This window comes from Bos taurus, chromosome 10, assembly GCF_002263795.3.
Source record: "Bos taurus isolate L1 Dominette 01449 registration number 42190680 breed Hereford chromosome 10, ARS-UCD2.0, whole genome shotgun sequence".
NCBI classification, from domain to species: domain Eukaryota; kingdom Metazoa; phylum Chordata; class Mammalia; order Artiodactyla; family Bovidae; genus Bos; species Bos taurus.
This window is the reverse complement of record NC_037337.1, coordinates 52,674,558-52,695,170: the sequence shown is the minus strand read 5'-3', so window position 1 is coordinate 52,695,170 and position 20,613 is coordinate 52,674,558. Positions and strand designations below refer to the sequence as shown.

Below are 20,613 nucleotides of genomic sequence, written 5' to 3'. Positions count from 1 at the left end.
TACTGAGTATCTATTTATGGTGAGCACTGAGGATCTAGCAGTGACTACAACAGATAGAGCCACTGTCTCTGTAGATAACCTCTGTAGAAGTGATCTCATTGCAAGATCTTATATTCTGAGTTAGGGTTTAGAAAATATGGTCATCTATCACTGAATTTATACCCCTGCTTTCTGATAGCAATAAAACCTCTAGAGCAGGAGTTTAGGCTGAGTTACTTTTCTATCGTTTTTCTTTTCTAAGGCGCTTGCTGCCAAGTATCTTTAGGGAAAACAGCCATAGCATGAGCCTGTAAGTAAGTTGTAAGTCACGCAGACATCCCAGGGAATGGTTTCATTGAGAGAGTCTCTGTATAGTTTACTGATGGTGCCTGTCATGAATTCTGCTGCTTTGCACAGAGGGACTTGGGATGTTCTTTCAGTTGATTATGTCCTTTTCCCTTCTTTGGCAAAAACTTTTTTGTTCTGTGCCTTTATTAGGGCTTTTGTTTTCAAGGCAATTTTATCTGCTGTTGTTTTATGTCCAGGAAGCTTTTAGTAGGCCTAGTGTACATTTTTTAAAATTTGATTTTTTTAATACCGAGCAGCATTATAAAGAAGTTGAAAAAACTTTTAATTATGGAGAATTTCAAACATAAACAAAAGGAGACTGAATTGTGTAATGAATATTGGAACCTTCACCCAGCTGACAGCCCTCAATCCACGGTCAGTCTCGCCCTATCTCCACCCCCATCCACTTCCTCCACCCTGTGTCCCAGATGTCATAAATAGTCTAAGTATATGTCTCTAAAAGATAAAGATTATCTCTTAATATAATCACAATGCTGTTATCATGCCTAAAAATTAATATTTATCTTATGGGGAGATTATTTTAAAGGACACGGGAGGAGAAAAATTCAGCTATAAACACAGTGTCAAACGCGTCAACTCTTTTTACTTTTTTTTTCTGGGTTTTCCAGTTTTTGACCAAAAGCATGCTCACGTTTTGTAAAAGTAATAGAAGTCTCAGATACTTTGCAACTTTTTCTGGATATAGATTTTATGCTTGGGGCAAATATCACCCCCTACTCCCACCCTGTGGCTTCATCTTAGAGGAACAAAGGATGTTCTCTTCAGGGGACCAACTTTACATATTCTGAGTAATTCCCCAGAACTCTTCCAACTTTTAAAGCTTCTTATTCATTCAGCAAGTATTTATTGAGAACTCATTAAGTGTCCATCACTGTTAGTTGCTGGGGATTATGGTGAAAAAGAAGACAGATAAGACCCTAGACTTCTTAGAACTTTGATTTGGTAGGGAAACAGGCCTTACATATATCGTGATGCTAACAGTCACTCCATCATGGTGCTGGTAAGTGTTGTAGAGACCTGACTGTCTGAAGAGTTGGTGAAGATGACCTTGAGAGAACGTTTCGGCCCAGCAGTGGCTCTGCAGTGAGAGGGAATAGGCTGTGTAAATGCCTGAGGCATGAAGGAGGTTGGCTGATAAAGGAACAGAAAAGAGGCCCTGAGGCTGGAATGAAGTGAGGGACTGGAGGGAGATGGATCCTGGGAGGCTAGAGAAGAGCCTCCCATCCTGGGCTCATCTCCTCCCAATGGCCCTGAATCTGAGGGCCTCCCTCTTAGCTCCCATAACCTTGAGGTCTGGGACCACACGAAGCTGTGAGCTCCACTTCCTCTCCTCTATGCTATCCTGAAGGTTTTGGTGGCTCAGATGGTAGGAATCTGCCTGCAATGCAGGAGAGCCAGCTTTGATCCCTGAATCAGGAAGATCCCTGGAGGAGGAAATGGCTACCCACTCCAGTATTCTTGCCTGGAGAATCCCATTGGCAGAGGAGCCCAATGGGCTACAGACCATGAGGTCGCAAAGAGTCGGACATGACTGAGTGATTAACACACAAGCTATCCTGAAGGTTTTATGGTTAAAGAAAGAGCCTAGATTTGGAAACACAAACAGGCACTTGAATACTGCCACCTTGGAAAAACTAGTAATATATACACAGTAGGGTTAATGTGGAGATTAAAGAGAACATTGTATAGTAAAATAGCTAGCCAAAAAATATTTTCTTTCTTCGTAAACCCCCCTTCCCCGTCCCCATCACAGCCCAGCAGATCCTCAGGAGTCCTCTCCCTGTGGGGTGGCCCATGCTGATGGCCCTGCTCCTGTGTTGGGCGCTTTCCTGTGGGTCTCTCATTTAGATCCTGACTTTGTAATAATTTTTTAGTTGTCATTTTTTGAAAAAATATTATTGAAGATGTGGAGTCCAACTTTCTAGGTGTTTTACTCACTCAAACACGTACTTGCAAAACAAAAAATAGAAATATGAAATGTACTATTTTTTACTTAACAGATCTTTGATACCTTTCCATGTGTGTAACTTTCAGATCCACGACCTCTTGGGATGTGCTTCACAGACCATGTTGTCCCTGGCTTGTCTGTATATACCTTCATCTATGGTGGTCCCCATCTCCCCTCATGGGCATGAAGACAAGTCCTCTTAATCTGGTCACCTTGAGCGTTTTCCTGTAGGATAGTCCACCTGTGAAAACCTTTGCTTTTCAGAAACAAGTTTTCCCAAAGCCTTAGGCCACCATCAGCTTGTTTTTCAGGAACTGGGTGGAGCTGGTGACTGAAAGAGCTTGCTTTTGTTTCCTGGTATGTGGGAGTTTCATTAGAGCTTTTCCTCTTCCTGATTATATGTGTAGTAAAGCTGGGATATCTAATCCGAGCTTCTCACTCCACTGAGTGCCATTTAACCCCCTACTCACCTAAACTCAGGTATCAACATTAAGAGTTGCCTCAGTGCCTGTGGGACCCAGGTATGAGGGGCTCTAGTGAAAGCATTTTCCATAAGCAATGCAAGTGTCCCACCCCTCATATTTTATCTCTTAACAAGTTTGTACAGAAGAGTGGGAAGCAATGGATATTTTGTTATTTTTTAAGATTTATTTTAAAATTTTTGGCTGTGCTGAGTCTTCACTGTTGCATGTGGGCTTTTTCTAGTTGCAGCAAGCGAGGGCCACTCTTCATTGCGATGTGTGGGCTTCTCACCGAGATGGCTTCTCTTGTGGAACACAGGTTCTAGCTGTGTGGGCTTCGGTAGTTGCAGCACACGGGCTCAGTAGTTGTGAGGCACAGGCTTAGTTACTCCATGGCATGTAGGATCTTCCGGGACCAGGGATCAAACCTGTGTCTCTTGCATTGGCAGATGAATTCTTAATCACTGGATCACCAGGGAAGCCCTTCTTCTTGGAGTGGGTTGCCATTTCCTTCTCCAGGACATCTTCCCGACCCAGGGATCGAACCCAGGTCTCCCGCGTTGCAGGCAGATGCTTTAACGTCTGAGCCACCAGGGAAGCCCCAGCTTAGAGGTCATTAATGATTAATAATTTGGTAACTTTTACAAGCTTTGATTGAATGGGATCATAAAGGACTTACTGTTCTGCCACAAATGAATGATTTTAACATACACATTATAGTTTTATAAGTCAAAGATGTTTTGCAAATGCATAGAAAGAATTTATGCAAAGGTGGTTTAAAAATTAGTGTAAGAGCAAAGTTACCATTATGAAACTCAGCCTTCTGCCCTGTGACATTGTCAGCCCCAAGGAAGATTAGACGTAGGCTGGTTTTTCTCTACCATCTCAGTCCCTCGTCTTACGTTGTTCCTGTCCCCTCTCTTCCATGTTGTGATGGCCTACTCTGTCCCTCTACATCCAACAAAGCCTATGGGGAGGCTTCCTTAGTATCGGACAGAACTGGGCTTGAACCTAGGTATGTGACCATGAACAAGAGATGAGACTTGACCTCTCTGAACTTAAGTTCTCTCTGCTATAAAGTGGAAAGGACAGTCATTGTGTTGTGGTGTGGCTGTGAAGATTAAATGTGTGAGGAACATGTCTAGCTTATAGAAGGTGCTCAATAAATCTTAGTTTCTCTTGGCCACATCCCCCCTTCCCAAGTGTGTTTGCACTTCAGCAATGATGGGAGTTTTAACTGAGAGAGCCAAGGAGCAGAGGATTCTTTTGGAGTGATGTCATGCTGCCTCTGCCTGACTTTTCAGAAGTATTTCATTTCATTTCATTTCAGAATAGTCACAACAGGGGACCCCCACCTCCTTTCCTCAGAACTGGCTCCAGGGTCAGCTTTAACGTCAGAGGACAATCTGGCTGCCAGATGGCTGTCAGCATTCTTCCCCCCACATATCTCAACCTCCTGGATTTCAGGCCACACAGTTAGTGATGATGATGAAGTCATACAGAGGAACCAGCATACAAACAGCTTTACCAAGAATGTGAGATTTCAGACACTCACTCTTGCTATCAGGGTTGGCACAAGTACTTTGTCGGAAGGCGCCTTTGTCAAAAAGATGCCTTCTCTGGGAAGATGGGTTCCTGCAGAGTGCTGCTTGATAAAGGGACAGAGCTTTGGTGGAAATTAGGGCAAGGTGCTGGTCTTCCAGGGGAAAGATAGGCCCAGGCCAACTATGACTTGGTGAGTAGAGACCAGGTTGGATTTCTGCTGGCAGTGCCACCCCTCCCTCATTGCCAGGCATCTCAGTGCTGGGCACAACCTGCATAACCGTGTTCAGTGGGCCCGTGATGACAGCTGCCTCTACAAAGCCTAAAGAGTCATCATTCTCTTCTCTTTTCCTCCCCTCTTTCAGCATCGTGACCTGAGCAATGGAGAATCGACCAGGAAACTCCCTCAGGGTGTTGTCTATGGTGTGGTGCGAAGATCAGATCAAAACCAGCAGAAAGAAATGGTGGTGTATGGGTGGACCACCAATCAGCTGAAAGAAGAGATGAACTACATCAAAGACGTGAGTAGTTTAAGGATTTTTTTTTATCTGTTTTATAGTCTTCTTGTAGCATCTAAGAGGGTGGAGTTGGAAGCTCTGATATGAATGTAATAAGTCATTTTGAAATAATTCTAAACGTTGTCATTTTGGATGGAAAACCACTACAGATCTTCATGGTGATGTGAAAAGTGTTAGTTGCTCAGTTGTGTCCAACTCTTTGAGACCCCATGGATTGTAGCCTTCCAGGCTCTTCTGTTCATGGGATTTCCCAGGCAAGAATACTAGAGTGGATTGCCATTTCCTTCTCCAGGGGAACTTCCCGAGCAGGAATCGAACCTAGGTCTCCTGCATTTCAGACAGATTCTTTACCGTCTGAGCCACCAGGGAAGCACACATGTAATTTTGCAGTGAGGTACAGAATGAAGTTCAATATGTTATTAAGTAAGGAAACTCAGTAGGCCAAATAGCTTTTTTCTTCCATGTATGATAAGGAGGCTCTTAGGTAGTTTTGCTAATTATATTGGACACTCCTGAAATTAAAAGACGCTTACTCCTTGGAAGGAAAGTTATGACCAACCTAGATACCATATTCAAAAGCAGAGACATTACTTTGCCAACAAAGGTCCATCTAGTCAAGGCTGTGGTTTTTCCAGTAGTCTTGTATGGATGTGAGAGTTGGACTGTGAAGAAAGCTGAGTGCCGAAGAATTGATGCTTTTGAACTGTGGTGTTGGAGAAGACTCTTGAGAGTCCCTTGGACTGCAAGGAGATCCAACCAGTCCATTCTAAAGGAGATCAGCCCTGGGTGTTCTTTGGGAGGAATGATGCTGAAGCTGGAACTCCAGTACTTTGGCCACCTCATGCGAAGAGTTGACTCATTGGAAAAGACTCTGATGCTGGGAGGGATTGGGGGCAAGGGGAGAAGGGGACGACAGAGGATGAGATGGCTGGGTGGCGTCACCGACTTGATGGACGTGAGTCTGAGTGAATTCTGGGAGTTGGTGATGGACAGGGAGGCCTGGCATGCTGCAATTCATGGGGTTGCAAAGAGTTGGATACGACTGAGCGACTGAACTGAACTGAATATAAGAGTTTGGATAGCTGTATAAATTTGGATACTTTTGGCTACAGGTAGCAGAAAAGCCAACTTTTCAAGGAAATTTTTCTCATGTGGGGATAAGTCTAAGGATAGGTGCAGTCCAGGCAGGGCTCTCCAAGCACCAGTTCTACTTCTGAGATTCCCTTGGTTCTTTCCTCCTTCAGCCTTAGGCTTACAGCATCATCTGAAAATATGATGGTGTCTGGAGAAGGAAAAGGAGACAATCATCTCTGGTTACCCTTTAGAGACCCGTCATCAGACTTTCCCTGGTGTCTCATTGGCAAGGACCCAGGTTACATGCCCATTCCCAAATCCATCACTGGCAAGGGGAATGGGCCTTGGGAATTGGTTTGATGGTTCAGGCCAATCAGTTGGGTTGAAACAGATGCTGGGAAGTCAACCACAATAGACATTGTCCAACCCAGGCCAATTAATACCATTTTTTTGTAATTAATATTACATTTCTTTTAAAATGTATGTTCTTTGGAGAACTTTTGAAAAATATAAAGATGTATGAAGAAGAAAACAAAATCACCCGTGATTCTACAATTCAACCAGAACAGTTGTTAACATTTTGGAGTATTTCCTTGTAATCTTTTCTTTTCTTTTTATCTATCATCTATCTTTTCTTCCTTCTCTCCTCCTTCCCTCCTTCCTTCCTTCCATCCATCCATCATCTCCATTCCTTCTTGGTCTACCCAGTGTCTCCCTAGATTGAATAGTGCCTTTGTTGTCAAACCAGAGTGATTAGATAGAAAGGATATGAGCTGTCCCAGGCACTGGCCTGTGGACTAAAAAGTACCCGTGAGAAGCAGGACAGCATGGGCAGTGGAGTCCCCATGGATCTTGGCTCAAGGTCCAGCTCTTTGACCCAGCCAAACTTTTGCCCTATCTGAGCTTCACTTTTCTCCTTTACAGATCATGGGGGCTGAGAAGGGATCGTTAAGGTCAAAACTAGCTCTGTTTTATCTGGCTTTGTTTGCCAGCAGGACTCAATCACGTGTGGTCAGCTTTTGTTTTGAGTTTTTGAGAAGAACATCTCTTATCAAATATCAAAAAATAATAAATGTACCTTTCTTAATGTGTCTTGAAAGATTTGGATAGTTGTACAATTTTAAGGAATAAAAAAGATAATAAATTCTTAACTGAGAAAATGAAGAAAAGCCAGATGAGCCATACTCATACACAAGTGGGCAGAGCCTGTCTGACACCTGTCACCCTCAGAGCCCCCGTCGTCCAAACCCTGAAGATCATTTCTAACCATTCAGAGTAGCCCATTCCTATGTTTCTATGTAGGGACAGCTTGTACCTTTTTGGTTGCCCGTATTTTTCTCATGCAAATGCTTATGCCTTTCTCACTGAGATGCCCCAAATAACATGGCACCACTTCAGAGGTAAACCTGCTAAGCAGATTGGTGAGTTGCAGATTGTCCAAGACAAAATTGTAGGTTCAGGCTGTCAGGTGTCCAAATCACATGAGAATTTCTGACCTGAATTGCCAGCCTCCACTGTGATCTACAATTTAAAATCAATTTTTTGATTCCACCTTCTGGGGCTGGCTTCAGATCCATCCCAGGCTACTCCTTCCTGAGTGTGTTTATGGGTTTGTGCACCTTCCCTCACTTGTGGGTGGACTCTGGCAGTATTTGCCAATGGGAGTCACATCCAACTCCACCCACTCCCCAACAGTGAGTAGGCTGAGAACCAACTCAGGGCCACAGATGAAAGCCGTTCTGTCTGCCCAGAATGAAAAGGTTGTTGCTTTTGGCCTCATTTCCCCCAAAATGTTTGTATTCAATGGTGAGAAAGTAGACTCTATCATTACAATTCATTTGGGAAGGCAAGGTGTTGTGACTTACCTTCTCCTGCCCTGAAATCTCCACCAATATCCAGTCATTCCTAATAAACATGCAGTTTAAAGCAATGTGCTAGTTGTATAAATACAGTTTCAAAATTAAGTCCCGATGTGCTGTGGCCTACTTAACCCCTCATTCTAACCAAACTGCTGCTTTTGAGCCTTTCCTGTGATAGAAGTTCCAGAGCCTTCTGGAGAGGGCTCCTTTGAGGCTGCTTTTTTTGTATGAGAATCCCTGAGTTCTTCATTCAACCAAGGGAGGACCAGAAGAAGAGTGAAGATAGAGACTATTTGTTAGGTTTTTTGCTTTTATTGAGAATATATTTAAGGCCCCATTACTCCTCTGGAAGTGGTATTATAGAGAAATTTAAACAGTTTGTATAAACAGGTGTTGGGGGAATCACCATGACTTTTCTTACATTTAGTGCCTTGTGTAGTGTTGGTGATTATTGAGGAACTGACTTTCACATTTATGGGCTCTCTAAGCTCATACTTTCCTTCCTTACATTCCAAACATTTATTTGTTCTTTGGCAGTCAAGACAGCGATAGGGAAAATTAGAGGTGCCTTTTTTTGTTTTTTTGTTTTGGTCTGCCTAGTCGTGTGTTTTGGCTTCCCTGGTGGCTCAGTAGTAAAGAATCCACCTGCTGATGCAGGAGACATGGATTTGATCCCTGGGTTGGAAGATTCTCTGGAGAAGGGAATGGCCACCCACTCTAGTATTCTTGCATGGAGAATCCCATGGACAGAGGAGCCTGGCAGGCTACAGTCCATGGGGTTGCAAAAGGGTTGGACATGACATAGTGACAAAACAACAACAACAACAATAATCATGTATTTACGAAGTTGACCAGTTAAACAGTTCCTACTTATAAAAATATGTGATAGGAAAAGGGGAAAATCCCGCCTGAATATGATTTTTAGGGTGGTAGGTAAATTTCAGTAAACCATTTTTTCTTCAGAGCATGTTATTTGATAATTAATATTTATTAATAATTATATATAATCCACAATATGTATTTATTATTATCACTATTATTTGGATAATTCCCTTGTGATACTCTTTCTTAATATCCCAAATTGTCCTGTTCCTAAGAATATTTTTTTGTGAGGCCTTTCTCTCATTAGGGTTTCTTAAATGTTTTGGAAATCTCACATGAAAATATTGTAGCTTGATCTCTAACCAGCATTTTTGTGGGCTGCAGGTGAGAGCCACTTTGGAAAAAGTAAGAAAGAGAATGTATGGAGACTATGATGAAATGAGACAGAAGATTCGACAGCTCACCCAGGAACTGTCAGTAAGTAGCATCATGTGAAGGGATGCTAGGGCTTAGAACTCCCTCTCAGTTGCTAGTGCCTGAAGATACTTGAGTTTATCGTGTTCCTTGTGAGTGGAATCATAGGAACGTGATTGCACTGGGTCTTTGGTGCAGCTCGTGGGCTCTCCAGTTGTGGCGCGTGCTTAGTCGCTCCATAACGCCTGGAATCTTAGTTTCCTGACCAGGGATTGAACCCACCTCCCCTGCACTGGAAGGCAGATTCCTAATCCCTGGACCACCGGGGAAGTCCCTGGAATCATATTTTACATGAATTGAGGGAATATTATCATAGAATGAAGTTTATTATTTGAAGGAAAATTTTTGTGGCAAGAATAATTTTCACTTTCAAAGCATTCCCTCCAAAGTCAAGAACAAGACAAGGAAGGCAGCTCTATTATTATTAAATGACATTGTACTGGAGAGACTAGCCATGGAATTTAGCAAGAGAAATAGATTTAGAGGTATAAAAACTGGATAGGTAGATGAAAAACTATCACAGTTTACAAATCGTATGACTACATACCCAGAAAACTCAAGCGAACCAATGAAAAAACTGCTATAAACAGAAGAATTCTGTAAAGTAGCAGGGTAAAATATTAATGGCCATAGACAAATAGATTGCAATATGCAAAAAACCAGTTAGAGGAAATAAAAGCAACAAAATACTGCCAGATATCTGGAAATAAATTTTAATAAGTAGAAAGACATATATATCATGTACTTGGAAAGGAAGATTCAACATCATAAGACATTAATACCATTCGTGTTGATATGTAAGTTTAATATTACCCAGTAAAAGTATTAAAGGATTTTTATTTTATGTTGTTCTTTTACAACTGAACTAGGTGGTTCCATGGTGTACAGAAAATAAATATGAAGAGTTAAAATTCTAGGGGGAGAAAAAGGCAATGAAGGAGACTAGCCCTCTTATTATTACAAGAAATTGAGAAAGCCTCAGAGATGAAAACAGTATAGTATTGGCACATAAATAAATAGACGTTAATGAAAAGGAGCCCAGAAATGTAACCCAATCTATGATAAATGCGGCATGTGAAATGAAGGGAGGAAAATAGACCAGTCAATATATGCTGTTGGGACAGACTTATATCTGGACAAATTCTGGGTAGATTTTGTTAAACTTAGTGCCAGAAGAAAATATATGTGAATTGTTTTACAGTCTTGGAGAGGGGAAGGTATTGTTTTATGAAGAGATGCAATTCCAAAATCACTAAAGGAAGAGTTAATGACACTGATAATTTTTACTACATTAAAATGAAGACTAGCGCTGGCAAAAATACCGAAGTCAAATGACAACCTGGGAAAAATTATTTGCCTTCATACTATAGGTAGTAGGCATGGAGAATGAAATGGCAGCCCACTCCAGTGTTCTTGCCTGAGGAATCTCATGGACTGAGGAGCCTTGCAAGCTGCAGTCCATGGGGTCGCAAGGAGTCAGACACGACTGAGCGACTAGTAGGCAAATATCCTGGATACTTAAAAAGCGCCCATGAATCAAAAAGAAAAATGCCCCACCTCATAAAAATAGGCAAAATATTTGTGACAGATAATTTATAGTAAAGGACAGATGAAGAGATCTTAAATTCCTCATTCTCAATAAGAGAAACTCAGATTAAAATGGTCCTGTGATGTCATTTTTATCTAGCAGATTGGCAAAACTGCAAAAGTGGAACAAGATGCTGTATTAGCTGTGCTATAGAGGAACAGGCAGATTGCTGCTTGGAATGTAGTTTGCATTACTTTTAGCAAAAGCAGTTTGGAATATCTACCCAAATTACAAATGCCTATATCCTTTGACAGCACTTCTCTTCCTAAGAATTTATTCTATAAGAAAAACTCTCACATATGTGAAATGATGTATGTATAAACTCAGTTGTTAAACATTGTTTATAATAGTAAAAAGATTGGAAACCTTACAAGTCCATTAAGAAAGAGAAAATTTTAAAAATATATTATATCTCTTCAATCACAGAGTTGTAAAAAAATAAAAATGAATAAGTTCTTCAAAAAGATACAGAAAAATTTCAAAGATACAGAGTAAGTGGTAAAAAAGCAAGACACAGGAAAATGTCATGTGTAGTATACTACCATTTATGTAAACTAAGAGAAGAAAATAAATATATCTAGATTGTTTTGTGTGTGTACAAAAAATTACTGGGAGGATCATCAAGAAAGTAATTAGCAGTGGTTCCTACTTGAGGTGCAGCGTGGGTATGGTGGTAACTGAGCAGATGGGACAGGAGTGAAAAAATATTTTGTTTAGTATCTAATATTTAGAAATATTTAGTGCCTTTTCTACTTTTAAAATGTTTGAACTCTAGGAATATATTGCCTACTCAAAATTAGAGAAAAAATAAGCTTCCTCTGGTTTAACCTAGCTAATGTTTTATGGGGAAAACATTTAAAAGAATATTTGTGGTTAATAACCTTGAAGGAAAAGTCTGTTCTGTATGACATACTTCCCATAAAAGTTAACATCTGCAGTAAAGGAGCACAGTTGCAACAGTCATGTATTAGAGTCTAGTTTATGTCTGGGCTGTGAAATTATCTGCTTAAGTAAGACCTACTGCCTTGATTACATGGGCTGGGAGTATACTGGCATATCCAGCTTGTCATTCTTATTGACATGTAGGAAGAGATTTGTGAAATTGTCACCTGCCAGTGGAAATTCACTCTGCCATCCACTGACGCTGACTGTAATTAAAGCCAGAGGACTGGATTTGCATGCATAAGCAGGTCTCTGCCCCTTGCTTTCCATTGACACCTCCTGCACACCCTCGTTTTCTCATCTAGACTGTCACAGGAGCTTCATCTCTACCCGCAGTCTCCTCCTCCTCTGGGTCACACCACAGACTGTAGCCAGGTTAAGATGCTAACATGGGACTTTCCTGGTGGTCCAGTAGTTAAGACTTCACCTTCCAATGCAGGTGATGTGGGTTTGATACCTGGTTGGGGAGCTAAGATCCCACATGCCTCATAGGCCAAAGGTCAAAACATAAAACAAAGCAATATTGTAACAAATTCAATAAAGACTTAAAAATGATCCACATCAAAAATAATCTTAAAAAAAAAAAAAGATGCTAACTTATTGGCTGTATGAATGTGCCCTGAGCAGGAACACACCTCCTGTCCCTGGCCTGCTATTTCTTCCCTCTCCCAAGGGTACACCTCTCGCTGTCTCATGCCTGACTGCTTCCGGTGGCTCCCACAGGCCTCACAGGATCAACCCTTGAGCCTCCCAGAACCTTATCTCTGGTTCTATTGCCTCCTGGCCTTTCTATATACCCAGCCCTTCTTTAAGGTCTAGCTTAAGACTGGGCTCTGATGAAACTCTGAAACACATTAAATATACATCCAACAAAGACAACACAACAACAGCAGCAGCCACAAAACAACTCCTGGGAACTGGGTGAGTCCAAAGCATATTCCTTCTATGGTGAGTAGGCAAAAGCAAGACTGTACAAAGTCATATCCAACTAGATTCTAGTTGTAAAGGTAGCTATACATTTGCATTCAAATCCCTTAACTTCTCTCCTTCCCTTTCCTCCCTATAAAAAGGCATGTTCTGGGGGCTGCATAGTGTTGTGAGAAGTAAGTGAGGCCCTGATGGGGAAGGAGTGAATCATCCAGGGGAAAAGTTGTCTTGCCTTTCTGCTCTCTAGGTCATGCAGATGTTGACTTTTTAATGTCAAGCTATACTTGAAGTATCATTGACCCTGATGTGTCTGCCCTCAGGAGAAAGTTGTGACCTAGCTGAAGATTTTTGTGAGCGTGTATGGTTTGGTTGTGTGTAACTGTCTCTTCAATCTGTCCAGGTTTCACAGGCAAAGCAGGACTATCTGGAGAATCACATCCAAACCCAGTCGTCAGCCCTGGACAGTTTTAATGCCATGAACGCGGCGCTGGCATCAGACTCCATCAGCTTGCAGGTACTCACCTGCTCCCCGTTGGCCGGGTTGTCCTCTGTTCCAGCGCACATGAGCTTAGCCAAGGGTGGGCCCTGTGTCTTTGTATTAGAGTAAGTCACAGAATGTTCTCGGCTCATTATTCAGAATACACTCGGCCACAGTAAAGGCTGAGCCAAGGAGACGGTTAAGGAAGGAAGCTGATGGAAATGCTTCCAAGCTGAGACTCCCAACCTTGCAGCTGCAGTTGGTTTTGTCCTTATTAACATGGGGGTTTAGATCCTGAGTTCAGCGCTAGTGATATCACTTGTCCCGCTAGACACCTGAGTGGTCCTGAGCATCAGGGCCTGAAACAGCATATCACCCAACATATCACCCATATCTCCCTCATGCTGCAGTGTTAGGAGAAGTCTCACCAGTCACAGGAAAGATGGCCTTAACCCAAGGCAATCCTCATTTATTCATGACGAGTAACTCCCAAAGGCTATTAGGCATGTTTTCCTAATGTAGAAATTATTTTTCGTTAAAAGAAAAAATCGTGTGCCTTCCAGAGAACATCTAGGAGTGCCAGACAGGGATGCCAGAAAGAGTCAGGGTCCTGCACGTGTGCAGGTGTGTGTGGTCAACCCGCATCAAGGGGATTCTTCTCGTTATTACTTTGATTTGTTGGGAGTTAATCCCTCACATGCTGCCTATTGTTACCCTTTCAACCGAATCCCCCATGTAATATGCAAATTAACTTGAAAATGTTCAGAGCCAAGCATTAGATTCAACATTATATTCAACAGCCTCCTTGGGCTTTAATTTCCAAACATGCAAATAATAGATTCTGTCCCCTTTCAATTTTATTTGGCTCTTATCTCTTTACCTTCCTCTTCAAAGTTCACACAAGCTATTTCATATCCTTTCTGGTTCTCTATAAATAATTTGCTAGATAAGCAAACAAATTTTATGTTGGGATGATCCACTTCCCCTAGGATCCAGTACTTTTTGCTGACAGCTGACTGGGCGGTAGTGCCAGCGTCGAAGCTAGGATATAGTCCCACAGTGGGGCAGACCTTGTGTTTGGATTTGTTTGGAAGCCCATTTCTGGTGGGGCTCTGAGTCCCACCCTTTTCCTGGCTCCCCTTAGAGCATGCCAGCTTTCCCCTGGCCTCACGCCAGGCCCTGCTTTGGGTCTGGTTTATTCAGTAGCCTTTGTTTTCTCTTCCTCCTGCCATCAAGGGGGTTTGTCCAGGTTCCCTTTCCTTCTCTCCTGGACATGTTCTCACCCTGGCCAACCAGGAAAGGCTGTATCTTACCTGACTTCACATCTGGTTGGTATCTGTGTTTTTTTTTCTTCCCCATCATACTTCTGATTTGCCACCCCCTGTTGACTGTAAAAACAACAACAACAACAACATACAACCTAAAAGTTGAGAGTTCTGTTTTATTCGGAGACCTCCCTGAGGACTATAGCCCAGGATTCAGTCTCTCAGAGAGTTCTGAGGAACTGTTCCAAAGAAGTAAGGGAGGACCAGGATATACAGGAGTTTTGGCTGGGAAAAAAAAAAAAATGTAGTCAAACATCAGAAGATTGCTGTTAATCACAAAAGAGAGAGATCTTAAGTTAATGTTTTTAATGCTTTTCTATGTATGATAAGATATAAGAGTCTGGGCTCATGGACATTATTTCTTTGGTATGCATCTTAACTCTCTAGGCCTGGTATCCTGCTTTTTCCCATCCTGAATTCCCCTCAGGGCACACTTTCAGGTGGGCTGCCCTGGCTGATGGCTTGATGGCCAGCAGCATTCATTGTTTACTGGAATGGCAGGCAGGCAGGCAGCACTTTTGTCCCCATCACTGACACTCCAGGCATTCACTTCCAAGGTCAGCTGTTAGAACAGCATCCACCCTAACCCAGGGACCCTGACTGATTCCTCATCATGGTCTAGTCTCTTATTCCAGGGCAGTCAGAGGAGCCTTATAATGAAAAGATTAAAAATTGTTGTTTGAGAAAAATAAGAAGAAGTGGGTGGAGGCAGGGAAAGAGGAGGAGTGGAGGAAAGAAAGATACTGTCTCATGGCCAGGAAACTCAGATGCGTCTGAAGATATTAGCTTCTAATTTCTTCCATTGTCTAGTCTACCCCATTTTCATTATTAATGACAATAAGACCAGGTCTTCAGTTCGACTTTATAGAATGTCAAAGCTGGAAAGAACAATTGAGATGATCTCCAACCCCGTTGTTTGATGGATAAACAAACTGAGACCAACAGAAATGACTTGAACAATGTGTGTAGCTCCAGTCCTGGTCTCTTGGCATCTGATACAGGTTCTGAGCACAGGACTGGTCTCTGTAAAGCCAGTGGGACTTGGAGAGAGGATGCTTGGCCAGGTGGTTTTCCAAGCTCCTTGCATCTCCAACGTTCTGTGATTCCAGCCTCCAAATGGCTTCTGTATTTTCTTTCATACCTATATACCACCACTAAAAATCCTTTTTTACTGACTTGAATAGGTTTAGGAATGAAGCTTATTATCCAAGGTGGAGGCTCAGGAGTGGAGGAGCTTCAGAGACTGGCCAGCTACAAAGAGGACACAGGTGTTAGGAAGTGAGTCCAACACCAACATCTTATATTAGAAGAATTCCCAGCTCTTCTATATGAGTTGTAGGTAACTGCAGGAGGCAGTAGGAGGGGGTAGAAGTTGCCTTGTGTCTAGTGCTAGGAATTCTGGGGTTGTGGAAGCCATTCCTCTGTAATGAGAGTTAAGCGTGAAATAGCAACAGTATTAATTTAAGCATTCCTGCTTCAGTGGCGGTCTGGATTAATGAGCATCAGGCGTCTGACACTTGTCAGGCACTTGTTGCAGACTCTGTTCACCAGTCCTCCCTTCATCACTACCCTTCTCTGCCTGAGGGAAGTGCATGCAGCATCATAGTAGCCTCAGCCATGTTGTTGCTGTTCTGGCAGCTCGTCTACAGGTGCTGAAGTAAACAGCCTGTTCAAGAAATAAGGGGGAATACCTCCTTTTTATAAAATACCTATTTGGTTTTCTGACTTAGGAATTTAGAAAATGTAGAAGATTTTAACAGAGAAGAAAGGTAATACCATCCATACTCCTGTCCCTAGTGAAGGTGGTTATTTGAATTTGGTAACTCTCCTAGTCTTCCCCTCTCTCCCCGGTGGCTCAGCAGTAGAGAATCTGCCTGCCAATGCAGGAGACATGGGTTCGATCCCTGGTTTAAGAAGATCCCCTGGAGAAGGAAATGGCCGTCCACTCCAGTATTCTTTCCTGAAGAATCCTATGGACAGAGGAGCCTGGTGGGCTGCAGTCCATGGGGTTCCAAGAGTTGGATACAATTTAGTGACTAAACAACAGCAAGAACTACAACCTCCTAGTCTTTTTTTTTTTTTGCTGGGCATTTGAACAGATGCTTATGCTTTTTTTTCAAAGTGGGGTTCTTCTGTACTTATTGTTTTCAAACCCAATTTCTTTACGTGTGAAATTATGTGTCATTAACATTTTTCCTTGGAAAAGGGTTTGATCCATTTCCATCCATCCTAGGCAGTGGTCCGTGGTGTTGGCAGCAGTGATGGGGAATTATGGGGAAGCTGGCTGGCTTCAGTACAGGGCAGCAGACCTCCTGACCACCAGGGGGCCCTCAGGCGCTCTAATACCAGGGGCCCAGGCTTGTAGCTCCTGTTGCTGATGTCTCAACAGTTAATGACAAAGGGATGTCCCGGTGTGGTCTGGCCCGTTTTCTCACACCGCTAGATCTGGTTTTTATTTTCATCCCATCAGAAAACCCTTGTGGATGTTACTTTGGAGAACAGCAACATCAAGGATCAGATCAGAAATCTGCAGCAGACATACACAGCCTCCATGGACAAGCTGCGGGAGAAGCAGAGGCAGTTAGATGCGGCGCAGGTTGAAAACAAGCTGCTGAAAATGAAGGTAAGTACAGGAGCATGGATCTCCTGCTCACCGTTTCCTCCTCTTGCCTCCTCCTCCTCTCTCTCCTTCCATCATCAGCTCTCCCATTCCGATTTCTCCATTCTCTTCTCTGTTGGGTTTTGGTGCCCTTCTGTGGCCAACCACGCAGGATCTGACCTGACGGCACTGAGAGGGTTTCTGTGTTCAGAGCTGTCAGTGCAGATTGGGGGCACCCCCATACACACCCCATTGGGCTCTCCTGCCTCGATCCCAGTGGCCTCAGCTGCCAAGACCTCATCATGGCACTGCCCTTATGTACTCAGAGAGCCCTTGGGATGCCTGCAGGTTTGGGGCTTGAGAAGCTTCAGTGTTGGGGACTTCTCCAGTGGTCCAGTGGTTAAAAATCTGCCTGCCAAATGCATGGGACACGGGTTTGATCCCTGGTCTGGAAAGATCCCACATGCCACGAGGCAACTAAGCCTGTGCACCGTAACTACTGAGTCCTCGCTCTAGAGCCCGTGCTCCAGAGCAAGAGAATCCACTGCAGCGAGAAGCCTGAGCGCCAAAACAAAGAGTAGCTCCCGCTCACTGTAATTAGAGAAAACCCGCATGCAGCAATGAAGACCTAGCACAATCCCAAAATTAATTATTTAAAAAAGAAGATTCACTGTTTAGCTTCTCTTTTAGATCCCAAGGTCTTTTTGTCTGGTTTGAAAATGAAGAGCTGAGGGGCCCCCTGGAAGAAAATGAATGGGTGACCAAGGACTCTAGGCAGTGTCACTCCTGACCCCAGGCCTGGCTTATTCTGCAGCTCAACCTCTAAAGCCCTGGAGGTCTCAGTGCTCCTTCCATATGTGAGGCGTGGAGCCCTCGCTCGTCCATGGATCTGCTCCTGGCTCTGAAAAGAGTTCCTACCCAGTGCCAGGAGCAGAGCCACAAACAGCTCCCAGAAGTCACTCAACAAATTATTTCCTGAATGAATTTGTTTTCATTTGAACCTGTGCTTCTCAGATTGTGTTCAACACAGCCTAGCCTGTTCTAGAGGAGAGTGCCTTGTGGGTTGCATTCAGTTCAGTTCAGTCACTCAGTTGTGTCTGACTCTTTGCAACCCCATGAACCGCAGCATGTCAGGCCTCCCTGTCCATCACCAAATCCCAGAGTTTACCCAAACTCATGTCCATTGAGTCGGTGATGCCATCTAACCATCTCATCCTCTGTCGTCCCCTTCTCCTGCCCTCAGTCTTTCCCAGCATCAGAGTCTTTTCACATGAGTCAGCTCTTCGCATCAGGTGGCCAAAATATTGGAGTTTCAGCTTCAACATCAGTCCTTCTAATGAACACCCAGGACTGATTTCCTTTAGGATGGACTGGTTGGATCTCCTTGCAGTCCAAGGGACTCTCAAGAGTCTTCTCCAACACCACAGTTTAAAAGCATCAGTTCTTCAGCGCTCAGCCCTCTTCACAGTCCAACTCTCACATCCATACATGACTACTGGAAAAACCATAGCCTTGACTAGACGGACCTTTGTTGACAAAGTAATGTCTCTGCTTTTTAATATGCTGTCTAGGTTGGTCATAACTTTCCTTCCAAGGAGTAAGCATCTTTTAATTTCATGGCTGCAGTCACCATTTGCAGTGATTTTGGAGCCCCCCAGAATAAAGTCAGCCACTGTTTCCCCATCTATTTGCCATGAAGTGATGGGACCGGATGCCATGATCTTCGTTTTCTGAATGTTGAGCTTTAAGCCAACTTTTTCACTCTCCTCTTTCACTTCCATCAAGAGGCTCTTTAGTTCTTCTTCACTTTCTGCCATAAGGGTAGTGTCATCTGCATATCTGAGGTTATTGATATTTCTCCCGGGAATCTTGATTCCAGCTTGTGCTTCATCCAGCCCAGGGTTTCTCATGATGTACTCTGCATATAAGTTAAATAAGCAGGGTGACAATATACAGCCTTGATATACAGTATATATACAGTATACAGTATACCACACAGTATACAGTACACAACAATGTACAGGTTGTATACCCACATGATTTATTGCACGAATCAGAGTATGTTTGGGAATGAAAGGAAGTGCTGTTAAGAATTAGGGGAATAGCCTGAGCTACATGGTCCTCTCCATAAAGTCTACCCACAGGGCAGCTGATGGGGAGGACAGGCTGCTATCCTACACTGCGTGGTCTCCATGATGACTGCCCGTGGGCCCTGCCATCACCACCCACTTGGCCAAACACAGCCACCTGGGGAGGGGAAGGAGCCAGGGAGCTACATAGTCAGTCAGCTCCTCCCTGCTTTCCTTTCAAACAGGGCTGTTCTTCTATTTCTGCTTTCATGTATTGTATTTCTGCACAAGAGTTACTTCGAAAGAAAGGGGTTTGTTGCTGAAACATTCTGAAGTGATTGTTAGGAGTTTCTCCCTCAGGGCAGGATCTTTATGCGGTCATTCATCCCACAAATATGTATTGAGTGTCTGCTCTCTACATCCATGCTCCGCAGCCGTCTGTTCCAGTGCTGTGGTGTCAGGGAGACCAAGCCTCTAACCCAGCCTGCAATTGTGTTTTGGAGGCTAATGCTTTACCCCAAAATAACAATTTAAGAAGTGACAGTATTTCACGTAACCTGGATGCAGTGTCAGCAGGACATGAGGGACAGAGCTTGTTTTCAAATTGGAGATGAAGCACAGGACACACTGGGTCTCTCTCAGTTCGTGATAATCTCCATTCAGGATTTCCCATGTTGTGGCTTCTTGGTAGCAAAACTTGCCTAGTGATGAGAAAGGAGATGTAGAGGACATCAGAGGAGACTTTGGTCCAGTCTTTGGAATAAACATCATGTAACCTCTTAAGGTTGTAGTATACTCTGCTTATATAGAGATTATCTACCCAGCTAACTCAGCTCTCTTGAATTAGCAATCAGCTGGAGGGAAGAGACACCAACACACTTTCAGAGGCATAAAATTAATGGCCTGAGCTTTACAGGCAAGGGCAGGGCCTAGGCAGAAAGGAAGCAGCAGCCACCCCCAACATATGCCTGCCTGCCCACTTTACTTTTTCTCATCTGCTAGGCTGGGTCTGTGCAAGCCCCCAGGAGCCCCCAGATTGGGTTCTGCAAACCACATGGGAACATTTCCAACTGCACCAGTTGGGAAAGCACAAAAGTATGGAAAGGATGAGTCCAAATTTCTTACATGAGCTGAAGTCTTCTCTAGGGACTGAAAGCTGATAAGATGGTTTCAATTCCATGTGGCACCTTCTCTTCAAAGGCTTTCCTGTTCTTCTGACTTATTTTTTAGTGTATGCATGTGGGGGGAAAATGTCAAACAAATATGAAAGGTAACGTGGAGGTAGGCATACACCATTTTACATTCCTACCACCATGTAGGAGAATTCCAGTTTCTCCCCATCGTTGCCAATACTGGTTACTCTCTTACTGATTGTAGCCATCCTTGTGGGTGTGAAGTGGTAGTTAATTGCATCCTTGATAACCAGTGATGTTGAGCGTTGTTTCATGCATTTGTTGGTCATCTGTATATTTTTTCTGGAGTGTCTGTCAGATCCTTTACCCATTTAAAAATTAGGTTATTGATATTTTATTGTTGAGTTGTAAAAATTCTTTATATATTCTGGATACAAATTATTAGATGTATAATTTGAAAGAATTTCCCCCCACTCTCTGTGTTGCCTTTTCAATTTCTTGATGCT

The 20,613-nt window shown here is 43.2% G+C and overlaps 1 protein-coding gene across 3 annotated transcripts in view; it reads left to right on the top strand.

Annotated features, from left to right (window-relative positions):
* Nucleotides 1–20,613, top strand: part of MYZAP (myocardial zonula adherens protein) — a 111,671-nt gene that overhangs the window by 24,211 nt on the left and 66,847 nt on the right. For all 3 annotated transcript variants that reach the window (XM_005211649.5, XM_015473171.3, XM_010809304.4), the window contains exons 3-6: nucleotides 4,665–4,820; nucleotides 8,957–9,049; nucleotides 12,904–13,017; nucleotides 16,777–16,929. In XM_005211649.5, coding sequence (XP_005211706.1) covers nucleotides 4,665–4,820; nucleotides 8,957–9,049; nucleotides 12,904–13,017; nucleotides 16,777–16,929 — 516 coding nt within the window. The remainder of the gene's footprint in view (nucleotides 1–4,664; nucleotides 4,821–8,956; nucleotides 9,050–12,903; nucleotides 13,018–16,776; nucleotides 16,930–20,613) is intronic.